The 12,738-nt window shown below is 43.2% G+C and overlaps 1 protein-coding gene across 4 annotated transcripts in view; it reads right to left on the reverse strand.

The window, feature by feature from the left end:
* The window catches only part of LOC129708149 (mitochondrial Rho GTPase 1), a 54,082-nt gene extending 41,633 nt beyond the window's left edge, over positions 1–12,449 (reverse strand). For 2 of the 4 annotated variants that reach the window (XM_055653730.1, XM_055653729.1), the window contains exons 1-3: positions 12,201–12,447; positions 2,574–2,632; positions 779–860 (exon numbers count right to left, since the gene is read on the reverse strand). In XM_055653730.1, the coding sequence (XP_055509705.1) occupies positions 779–860; positions 2,574–2,632; positions 12,201–12,237 (178 nt within the window). In that variant the 5' untranslated portion in view covers positions 12,238–12,447. Of the gene's footprint in view, positions 1–778; positions 861–2,573; positions 2,633–12,200 lie in introns of all 4 variants that reach the window. The other 2 variants (XM_055653728.1, XM_055653731.1) reach the window with 2 other exon arrangements.
* Positions 12,450–12,738: the final 289 nt, after the last annotated feature.

Genomic DNA, 12,738 nt, shown 5'->3' on the forward strand with positions numbered 1-12,738 from the left:
ATGTTTCTATGCTTGTGCATTCCACAAACTTGCTAGTGTTGCTCCTAATTCTCTCTTCCAAATCATTAATATATATGGTAAACAGTTACGGCCCCAACACCGAGCCTTGCGGCACTCCACTCGCCACTGCCTGCCATTCTGAAAAGGACCCGTTCACTCCTACTCTTTGCTTCCTGTCTGCCAACCGATTTTCTATCCACGTCAACACCCTACCCCCAATACCATGTGCTCTAATTTTAGTCACCAGTCTCCCATGCGGGACCTTATCAAAGGCTTTCTGAAAGTCTGAATCTGTATCTGAAAGTCCAGATACACTACATCCACTGGCTCCCCTTCATCCATTTTACTTGTCATTATGAAATTATTATGAATCAGGATGAAATTATTAATGTCATCAAAAGGAATATATTGAACCATTTTACAAAGTGAGGCAGAGCAAAGTTATATTGCTCAAAGTATTCTGTTTCTTCCCAATCATTTTTACAACACTAATTTGCCACTGAAGTTAAATTCAAAAATTTGAAAGTGAGTCTACTGTTTAGAATTATCGAATCATATCTAGAATTACTGTTTAAATTCAATGTTGGTGACTGTGACAGCAGGGATAAAATAATAGACTGCAGTTAAAGCATGTACACGTAACTCATGATAATTGAACTATTTAAATTAGGAATACCAAGTTCAAATGTGATTTTTAATATTGCTTTTGGAAAAATAGGAAGAAGATGTAATTCAAGTGAAAGACATTGGGTTGCAATCTGAAGAAAGGCTTCTTTACCTGAGTAGTCTACTATGTGTGTGGGGACCTTCTCTGGAGTGACATCTGCAGGGATAGTGATTTCTTCTGCTCGTGGAGGAACCTTTTAAAAACAAAAGAGTTGAATTTTTAACTCTAAGTAATTTAAAAGCAGTTTTTAAAAAAGGCATTACTTCACACTGTGTGAGTTAACCAGAGGCTGGGCCATAATTAACATAGTCCACGTACATTTACGAAGGTAGGATGTTGTACAATATTTATCTATACCAATGTCATTTGTCTCCATTAGACCTTTCTTATCCACATCCTTCCATGATTTTTGCTAGGTTTCCCTGTGCTTCTGATGCACACACTCAAAGTTCTCATCGCTGCTCTGAATACTCCTTCACTTTCAGTGATAAGGTGCCAGGGATTCCTAGATTCCTGGACAGAGTTCAAAATGTCACGTCTGTTTAGGGAGGTATGATGTCAACAACATGGCTTGCCTAAAAGAGTTGACTGGGTGTAATTAAGGCCTTGATGCTAAGGATTTTGGCGAAGGACACTGCTCGTGGATTTGGGGAAATCCAAGTGTGTAGGTGAATGGTAGATTGAGAAATGACGAAAATGTAGCGAGAATAAAGAAAAGGATTAATTTAAACGGGTGGTTGTTGGAAGAGCCAGTTTCCATCGTTTTTCTTGATGAGTGTGAACTAAAAATCTTTGCACGTGGCTGGCCGTCAGGCTGATACGGATGAAATCTGGTCATAGATTGATTTTCTGCAGTTTGCAATGAGACCTTCCAAAAATTAATATTTTTATTGGAAAATTATCATTGGATATGAAAAGCAGTATAATTTAGTTTTTTTAGTTCAGAGATACAGCGCGGAAACGGGCCCTTCGGCCCACCGAGTCGCGATCCCTGTGCATTAACACTATCCTACTACTAGGAACAATTTACATTACACCAAGCCAATTAACCTACAAACCTGCACATCTTTGGAGTGTGGGAGGAAACCGAAGATCTCAGAGAAAACCCACGCGGTCACGGGGAGAACGTACAAACTCCGTACTGACAGCACCCGTAGTCGGGATCGAACCTGGGTCTATGGCGCCGCAAGCGCTGTAAGGCAGCAACTCTACCGCTGCGCAACCGAGTCTTTTTCTAAGATGTAATTTTCGATTGTTCTGCAGATAACTTTCAAAGAGTGCGACAGGATGAACAAGTAGCTGCACGGTCAGACAAAATTAAAACGTCAGTTCAAAGCCTGCATACCACAGTACACTAGAAGAGCTGTAATGCTCGGGCAGTGCGTCTGTAATGTTGTTGTATGTATTTACAATGACAACAAAGTGTATTATTATTATTATTATTATGAATGGCAGGTAAAGATAGCGAACTATAAAGTTCCGTGTGAGCAAGACTTTAGGTTTCAGTGAATGCAAGGAAGGAAAGAGGCGTGGGCAACAGTCAAAAGCATTTTTTATAGATTTGTTAGGCTGTGAAAAGAGAATCAACACAGCAAAATAATTACACCACCTCAAGATTCAAGAGAGTTTATTGTCATGTGTCCCAGATAGGACAATCAAATTCTTGCTTTGCTTCAGCACAACAGAATTATAGAAGGCATGAATACAGAACAGATCAGTGTGTCCATATACCATTGTGTAAATATATACACACATGAATAAATAAAATGGATAAAATGCAAATAAACAGATAATGAGCTATTAATATTCAGAGTTTTGTTTAAGTTGAGTTCAATAGCCTGACAATAGGGTCAAGGTTCAAATAGGGACACAATGCCAAAATGTAAGAAAAAAACAATCCACCTACCTCTTCAGGAAACTCTTCACTGACCAGAGACATAATCAAAGATGTCTTCCCAACCTTAGCTGCACAAAGGAAAATAAATAACTTTATTCACAATCACCTGTCCGCATATCAGATAGTTCACCAGCAAGTTTATGACTCATTGCTAATATCTAGTGACGTGGTAAGGACCCTATTCAAACGCACATATAACCGCATGCTTTCAGTAACTGTCTGCTTAATAACTTTCACATTCACAATTCGCCCAAAGAGGTTTACTTAAGATAAAGAAAACTGGGAATTATGAATATGTTATTCTCAGGGATCCGGGCAGCAGGCTATTGAAGAATTCCTTGAGAGGGACAACAATTCTGACAAGCACATGGCAAATCCCTAATTGTGGCATTGGGAACTTGCATGGGTCCAAGCTACACTTGCCTTTCAGTGGGATACACAGAACTGTCTTTATTCAGTCTACACAGAGACCCCTCAAATGTTTTTCCAGTGCTGCAATCCAGCAGCTGGATTGCAGTACTGACCTCCCCACCATCGAAGGGATCTATCGAAGTCGCTGCCTCAAAAAGGCAGCCAACATCATCAAAAACCCACACCATCCTGGCCACACAATCACACCATTGCCATCGGGAAGAAGGAGCCTGAAAACTGTAACAACCAGGTTCAGGAACAGCTTCTTCCCTACAGCCATCAGGCTATTAAACATGACAACAAATAAGCTCTGAGCTACAACAGACTATTATTATTATTGCACTATAGTTGTTTATTTATTGAGTATGCGAGCATGTGTAAAAACACACACTGAACTTTTTTTCTCCCGTTATGTACTATGTTTACACATTCTGTTGTGCTGCAGCAAGTAAGAATTTCATTGTCCTATCTGGGACATATGACAATAAAACACTCTTGACTCTTGACTTGCTACCTGCAATCAAACAAAATTCTAATGACCTCAATTCCCAACCTGTTCTCACTTGTACATGGCCTATCTCACCCTTCTGAATCTCTGTATGCTGAACATCTTATGTCAGTACAAAGCCCAGCAAGCTTATATTTAGGCCACTGTCGGATTTGTACGAAAAACTCAATTTTACCAGAATCTGCCTTCACAACCATTCACCTGGTGCGCTCACTGATGTACCAAAAATCCAAGTGAATCTCATCCTCCATTGATACTGTATCTGTACGAAAGAGCTGCAGATGCTTGTTTAAATCAAAGGTATTGTGTACTGACTTGGTGCAATCTACTATTCATACACTCTTGTACTTCAGTGTGATTGTGCTATGTATATAAACTGGTTGCTGTATACCAGTTGCTGCCTGCCAGCGCTTGCTGTAAGGCAGCAAATCATAACAGCGCTTGTGGCGCCAGAGGCCCGGGTTCAATACGCTCTCCTGTGACAGCGTGGGTTTTCTCCAAGATCTTCGGTTTCCTCCCACACTCCAAAGATGCACAGGTTTGTAGGTTAATTGGCTTGGTATACATGTCATTTGTCCCTAGTGTGTGTAGGATAGTGTTAATGTGTGGGGATCACTGGTTGGCACAAACTCGGTGGGCCGAACGGCATGTTTCCGCACTTTATCTCGAAACTAAACTAATCATGCATGATGCCTTGAGTAGGTACTTTGCATACTATCAGCACAGGCTTCAGCAGGATGAAGTTTAATTTTAGAAACATAATGGGTAAGGGTACTTTCCAAAGAATCTTTAGCAATGTTTCTAAGGTTAGATCAGGAAGAAAGCATAATGCTAAATTTGTAAAGAGAACACAGTGGACGATGAGATACTAAAAATATTTAGCCTGGGAGATTAGTAACCGATGACGTGCCCAAGGGTTCTGTTCTGGGACCTGTGCTATTTCCAGTATCGGGATGATGTGAATCCAGATGTCAAAGCTGCCATAGCCAGACATAAAACCAGTTTTTATCCACGAGTAGTTGCTCTACTCAACAGCCAAACATCTGTAGTCTCTCTTTGATCTGGTATTTTGTTGGTTCACATGTTTGATCAATGGTGCTTTATCATTAATGTTTTATTATTGTTAATGTTTAGTGTTTTCTGAGTCATTCGTAACTGTCACTGTATGTCATGTTGTTACTTGTGGGCGGAGCACCAAGGCAAATTCCTTGTATGTGAATATTTGGCCAATAAACTTACTTACTGGTGGACAGTTCTCAAATTGAGCAATATGTGTACAGATTGAATTTCTTAAACATTAGTGGATCATGAGTATTAAATTCACTCGGTCTAAGCAACAATAAATTAGACATTCTAATTTAATATAGAAATCTGTTGTAGAGAAACACATTTTGAAATAGAGTGACTGAAGGATGTAGGACTGAGCAGCTGAATGACCTTTCACATTCTACATTTGTATCTGTGCTTGTGTTAACAGTACACATGTTTGCATCAATGCATGGAATGGAATCAGAAATGATAGGATATTACACTCCAGAATGAGACCACGTGGAAACTGGAGGAATGACACCTCATATTCCGCTTGAGTAGCCTACGAGCCAACAGCATGGTCCTTAAATTCTCCAATTTCAGGTAGCTAACCAATAAACATACTGTCACTTTTATCCCCTCTCTCTTCCCTGTGCCCCACCTTGGTGCACACCCATTTCTTCTACAATCCTGATCCTCCTTTCCCTTCAAACTCCCCTCCCACCTAAATCCCTTCCCCTGGTTTCACATTTCTTGCATCTTCTCTCCTTATCTCACTGCCTTGTGTCTTTTAATCTCTGGCTATTAACCAACCATGTGCTAATCAAGCCCCTCTTACCACCCGTCACATGCTCGCCCCCACCTCTCTACTACCCCCCCTCCCCCCCAAACAACAGACCGATCCAAAATGTCACCTATTCAAGTTCTCCAGTGATGCTGCCTGACCCACTGAGTTACTCCAGTGCTTTATATCTTTTTTTACCTCTGATGCAATTCCAAGCAGGTGTAACAAAACATAGGGCGACCAACAAACCACAGCATAACCCATAAAAAGGTGGCCAAACCACCTACGAAACTATATTAAATATTCTTTTATAAAAGCCAATTTCCAGTCCGTTAACCTGTTCTCAATCCACAACAGCATACTTCACCAACTCCAATTAAAAACCCCGCAGATAGAGTGAAGTTTACACCAGTTCACTGTCAACATAATTACAGTTACTGCACCTCTGAACAATAAATACTCTCAGATAGATAATACTGTTCAGAAAGCCATTGTTAACTCATCTCTTCTGATATGGTCACCAAGGAGCACTTTCCAAACAAAAGCTTGGGAGAAGATGACTTAAATTGCAGTAACTGTTCCACAAGTGCATGCAGCAATCGATTTGCCGGTGAGCCGTTTATTACTGGCTTGCATAATTTTATGTTTTCATGTACAGTCTGAGTCTACATGCCTGTGATTCTGTTGCAAGCAGAATTTTCATTGTACCTGCACCTCACCGTACTTGTGCATCTGCCAATAAACTGGACTTGAATTTGAGCCAGCAATGGGTGCCTCGCCAGCAGTTTGTCTGTCCTTTCCTTCTTTGTGTCTGTTTTGTATGTGTTAAATGTATGTTTTTAAATGTTCTTTACTTGTTTTATTTTTATGTGGGGGGTGGGAGGGGGGGGAGTTGGGGGAAACTTTTTCTAATCTCTTACTTCGACGGAGATGCAATTTTTTCCGTATTGTATCTCCGTCCGCACTACGGCCTAACATCGTGGAGTTGGTGGTCTTTGCTGGAGATCAACAGGGAGCTCCATCGCGGGAGCCTGCGGACTTACCATCACGGAGTTCGCAATCCCTGTCGGGGGTCGTCTTTGGGGCTCCAACTGTGGGAGCCTGTGGGACTTTAACTTCGCGGAGCCCGTGGTCTCTGATTAAAGACCGATATCGGGGACTCCAAGCCGCAGGTGTTTCATTCGCCCCGACGCGGGAGCTTCGATCGCCGGATGCGGGGGCTGACTGCCCTGACCGCAGGAGAATAAAGAGGAACTGTGATGCCTTCCATCGGTGAGGAACATGGGGAATCCGCTGTGGTGGATGTTTATGTTAACTTTTTTGTAGTTGTGTGTCTTGTTGCTTATTTCTTTGTTTGGATGTATGGTCATTCCCATATCACTGTACCTTAATTGGTACATGTGACAATAAACTGACATTGAAACCTTGACTTGACTTATGAGTAGCTTAAATGGTTTTGGCAGAAATTTGCGAGGAAGCTACTACCAGGCTACCTTGTTAGACAAAATTATATGCTATAATAACTAAAGAGGTAGACAAAATAAATATTCATCATCAATAAAAAACTGCATCGCAGAAACTTAAAGATTACTTTCAAAGTATTTCCAGCTTTACAGCCTCCATTATCAAATTCTCCGACTGACACAATTAACTGGATAAATATCGTTTACACATTATTTTCGTTGGATCAAAATCCTGAATTTCTCACATTAACATGCAGCACCAACATAGACAATAATGGGACAAGCCGACAGCCAGCATTGTTAAAAAATAAGAGTGGCACAGTGGTCACATTACAGGACTAGTAATCCAGAGGACTAGGCAAATATTCAAAGATATGATTTTGAAACCCACCACAACAACTAATTATTTGATTTAAATTCTCTTAATTCAAAGTAAATCTACTCTCTGCAATGATAACCAAGAAGCTACTGCACTGCCATAATCTTTTCTGGTTCACTCATGCCTGTTAGCAAATAAAATCTGACATCTTCAGCTGGTATGGCTCCAGGATCCACACTAAAGTAATTATCTCTTCACTGCCCTTTAGCTTGCTAGACAGTTGTATTCAGTTGTACTACAATTATCTTGAAGCCACTTTCTCACAGCTAATTAGGTTGGGGCAACACGAGCTGGTCTTGCCAGCAATGTGGATTTTGAGAATCAAGAGAAAAAAGTTTATCAAGTCCAAACTTTTAATAAATCTTTTCAACTGGTGTTGGTGACATATACTAAGTTTGTGTGTTGCAAAAACAGGTTGCATATTTACGATAAAGTGGGGGCATAAATGGCATTACGAAATTTGCAGTTCATGTATTTTATAAAATCAGTTACATCGTGCAAAGCCTTTGAACTATAACATGTAAAATTTCAGCCACAGAATTCATTAATCCTGTATATTATAATAAGTTCCACCATGCTGGGCTCCTCCATCCGATGTGTCTGTCGCACCTAACTGACCAACTAAATTACAGGAAAGCTGAACAACAATCTCAAGCCATAAGTAATAAATAATCTGCTCCACATTTCCAAATATTTCACTGCTACCTGCAATTTATGCCAACATGTCAATTGATTCCACGCAGTTTGAGAGACCGCACTATGCACGAGTACATTTTTAATTCTGATTAATAGATTTAGGACAACGAGGAAGGCTGTCAAAGGACATTGTGGGATTTGGATCAATGGACAGAGAAATGGCAGATGTAGTTTAATCCAAGCAAGTGTGAGGTGCTGCACGTTGTGAGGTCAAATGCAAAGGAAAAGTACACAGTTAATAGTAAGCTCCTCAAGAGCATTGATATACAGTAGGACTTTGGGGTCCAAGTCCATTGTTCCCTGAAAATGACCACACAAGTATAGCAGTCAAGGCGGCATTGGTTAGCTTGTCTTCATCAGTCCAGGCATTGAGTACAACAGTTAAGGAGTCATGTTTCAGCATTATATCTTAGGTTAATCACATTTGGAGTATTGTACGCAATTTTGATTGCCCCATTACAAGGAGGGTGTGGAAGCTTTGGAGAGGGTAAAGAAGTGGTTTACCACATTACTGTTTGGATTACAGGGTATTAGCTATAAGGAGTGGTTGGACAAATTTGGATTGTTTTTTTCCAGGTGTTTTGGAGGTTGAGGGAGGTAAAATATGAGATTCAGAGAGATAGTCACATCCTCTCCCCCAGGATGGAAATATCAAAGATTAGAGGGTATAGCTTTAAGATAGAGGAGGAAAGTTTAAAGGGGATGTACAGAGCAAGTTTGTTTTACACATAACTTGGGACTCCTGCCAGAGGTCATGGTGGAAGCAGATAAGATAATAGCATTTAAGAGGCTTTTAGCTGGGCACTTGGATATGCAGGGAACTACAAACTATCTTGGTTGCACTAGAGACTTCGGTCTTTGGTTTTGTTTTGCACTAATATTGGGGTTTTTTCCATTTATTTCACTTTTTTGTTTAATATATTATCTATTGATTACTGTGTTTACAGACCTGTTGAGTTGCTGCAAGTAAGAATTTCAATGTTCCGTATCGGTGGCGATTAAACACTCGACTCTTGCAATGGAGGATTATAGATCATGTGTAGACACAGAAGATTAACTTGGCTTCATGTTCGGCACTAAGATTGTCGGTGAAAGCCACTAATCCTGTGCTGTACGTTCAATGTATATTTCAGCATGCACAAGCAAAAAATCTCTTTATATGTATTACCTGTGCTATGCTTCAATCTTCGCCACTATTATAAAATTGCTTCCAAGTAAAGTCCTGTCAAATAACCAGTTTTGTTCTATTTTGACCAGCACGCATCACACCCACAGTTTGTCAACAATCCTCTGTGGCTAGCATGTGGATCAGACATTAGTTAAACCATTTCCGGCCCATGAGATTGCGCCAGAACATGGCAACGTTTTGTGTGCTGTCCATGAAGAGACAATAGACAATAGGTGCAGGAGTAGGCCATTCGGCCCTTCGAGCCAGCACCACCATTCAATGTGATCATGGCTGATCATCCCCAATCAGTATCCCGTTCCTGCCTTCTCCCCATATCACCTGACTGCTATTTTTAAGAGCCTTATCTAGCTCTCTCTTGAAAGCATCCAGAGAACGGACCTACATCGCCCTCTGAGGCCTCTCTGTGAGAAAAAGTGTTTCCTCGTCTCCGTTCTAAAGAGGATCTATTTACAATTGTTTCACACTTTTACATGTATGAGTGATTGTATAGTACTATTTCACTGGATAGCACACAGAACAAGCAATAATAAACTAAACAAGACACGGGGTAGGCAGAGAATTAGTAGAAAGGTGCGTGGTATCAGCAGAAACACATAAATGCCTCAGGTTGTGGTCAATGGTCGAATATGATTCTTTCCTAGCCTTGGGTGTAATGTAGAAAGCAGATGTTGTCACTGTTGGTGGTCCCCACTTGAACATCAATTCTGTCACTATTATTCAAACCAATTCTGATGGCACTTCTTCCTCCGGGCCTCGCCCCAAAACATCGCCCATTCCTTCTCTCCAAAGATGCTGCCTGTCTCACTGATTTACTTCAGCTTTTTGTGTCTTTCTTCAGTTTGTACCAGCATCTGCAGTTCCTTCTTACACACTGCAAGAATGATCCACTGAAATATTCTAAGAACAAACATTGCTTATTCCCTTTTGACACCCATTATACATACTGCCCTCAGAACCTATCACAGCTGCTTAACTCAGAAGTAGCACCAACCCAACTGATCAAGACCTTGTTGTAAACTTAGATATCCTTCCTCACTGTCTACTGTTCCACCCAACGTAGCAGTGTCATCTGCAAATTTACTACAAAAGGTAATGACATTATCATACAAATGACTAATGTATATAACAAAAGGCAGTGGACCCAGCACTGACCCATGCGGCACCAGCCTTAATTACATAAACAAGTCTCCACAACTACCCTTTCACTCCTTCCGTCAAGCTAATTTTTAATCCAAATGGCCAACTCTTCTTGGACTTCATGTGATCTAACCTTCCAGACTAGCCTACCATGATGGACCTTGTCAAAAGCCTTGCTAAAGTCCATGTAAACAGCACAACTTTCTTTCAGCACTGCTTGTTGACCAAGGTGGCTACTCCCATTTTCTGGACTCTGACAAATGGTTATACATAAATAGGACATTGTATTTTTTTTTTGCACTATTATGTAAAATCCCATATAAATACACATCATTTCTTGTGCTGTCAGAAAAAAATGTTCATGGTCTGTTTTTTCATAAATAACTTGATGTCTGTAATAAATAGCAGCCAGAAAACTTATTGCTCTCTTAACAGTGCCATGGAACATTTGTACATTCACCCTTAATCTGCAGCAGATAAAATAGTATCTGGAATGTGGTTTTAAAATATTTAAAGATAAACCATGGAAACAGGCCCTTCAGCAAATCGACTCCACACCAGCCATGGATCACCCGTTCACATTAGTTCTAAATTATCCCACTTTCACATCCACTCCCTGCACACTAGGAGCAATTTATAGTGGGCATTTAACCTGCAAACTCATATCTTTGGGTATGTGCGAGGAAACCGGTGCACCCGGAGGAAACCCACATGGTCAGACCCACAGGAAGAACGTGCAAACTCCACACAGACGGCATCCAAGGTCAGGATCGAACCTGGATCTCTGGCAGAGTAAGGGCAGCAGATGCTGGGGTAACTCAGCGGGACAGGCATCATCTCTGGAGAGAAGGAATGGGTGACGTTTTGGGTCAAGACCCTTCTTTAGACTAGTCAATGGGAAACGAGAGATAGTCTGACTAGTCTGAAGAAGGGTCTCAACCTGAAATCCTCCTCTCCAGAGATGCTGTCTGTCCCACTGAGATACACCAGCATTATGTCTCTATCTTAGGTTGAAACCAGCATCTGCAATTCCTTGTTTAAGAGGGAACTGCAGATGCTGGAGAATCGAAGGTTACACAGAAAAGCTGGAGAAACTCAGCGGGTGCAGCAGCATCTATGGAGCGAAGGAAATAGGCAACGTTTCGGGCCGAAACCCTTCTTCAGACTGGGTCTGCAATCTGCAATTCCTTCCTACACTGTAAAGCAGCAGCTCTAACAGCTGCACCACTGTGCCACCTCGTGATCTTTTGATCCAAAGGTGAGAGAGCTACCTACTGACTAATAGACAGATACTTGTTCAGGGAGTGGAAGGAGAGAGGCACAAGACCATGGGGAGAAAGAGAGTGACATTGATTTGTTGGGGGGGAAGAATAGTGAAGGATAAGATAAGATAAATTCTAAGACTGGGGGAAATGGCTATAATTACACTCCATCCTTCAGACTACTGGATAGGAAGGAGTGAAACATATTTTTCCATGTCATTTCCCAACTATTGCAATGAGTGGAGAAATGGAAAAATCTCAGCGTCAGAAGAATTCTTCAGGTCAGAGCCAGAGCAGCTGACGTTCAGGACGGGACTTCAGAACAGCTGATCTACCCCTTGGTGACAGCACACGAGGTAGGTGTGGGTGGAGTGCATCCAGCTTGCATCTCACACCACTCACACTGAATGCACAACCACGCTGAAAAGAGAAAGATGCCGGGATGGCTGGCAGTAAACTGTGGAGTGTTGCCGGGAGAGATGCCGCACAGGGGAATTTGGAGGGGGGGGGGCAGGGGGGGGAAAGAGCTGCAACAAGAGCAAGGCTAAAAAAAGATGTCAATTCATTCCCGGATAGGGGAGGAGAATGAATGCATGTGTGCTCGGCTGTGTCCCGACACCTTGCAGCCCCGGGGCGCTGCCAGGGCTTGAGCCGGTGGGAAGGTCATTGGTGCGGGGACATGTATGTCCCATGGAGGCGGCGGGGGAGAGAGGGAAGAGGGAGGGAGAGAGAGACCCCCATGTCCCGGGGCCTGGGGCCCTCCCCGCTCCCCACTCACGTTCTCCAACCAGCAGAATCCTCACGTCCTTCCTCATGGCGGCCGCCGGGGCCTGGAGGAGCGGGAGCGGGAGCCGCGGCCCGCACGGCCGGGACAGGCTGCGGGGAGACTCGGGGCCCAGGCCGGGTTGCTCCTTCTCCAGGCGGGAACACTCCCCCTCCCTCCCGCCTTCCACTCGCTCCCACCCAGGAGGGTCAGGCTTCCTTCAAAGGCCAGAGATCGCGGTTACTCCCCGCTCCATTCCCGCCCCTGTCTCTCCAACCCCCCACCCTCCCCTTCCTCCTCGCTGCCGTCGTTAGCCCTCCGTGCGTGCGTGCGTGCGCGCGCGCCCCCGGCAGCAGCGTGCGTGTCCCCGACAGCTGCGTGCGCGCCCCCGACAGCTGCGTGCGCGCCCCCGTCCCCGACAGCTGCGTGCGCGCCCCGTCTCCGACAGCTGCGTGCGCGCCCCGTCCCAAACAGCTGCGTGCGCGCCCCCGCCACCGTGTCTAGGATCTTTGATGCACACACCTCCCCCCTTCCCCCCCCCCCCCGGCCTGGC

This window comes from Leucoraja erinacea, chromosome 23 (genome assembly GCF_028641065.1).
Source record: "Leucoraja erinacea ecotype New England chromosome 23, Leri_hhj_1, whole genome shotgun sequence".
NCBI lineage: Eukaryota > Metazoa > Chordata > Chondrichthyes > Rajiformes > Rajidae > Leucoraja > Leucoraja erinaceus.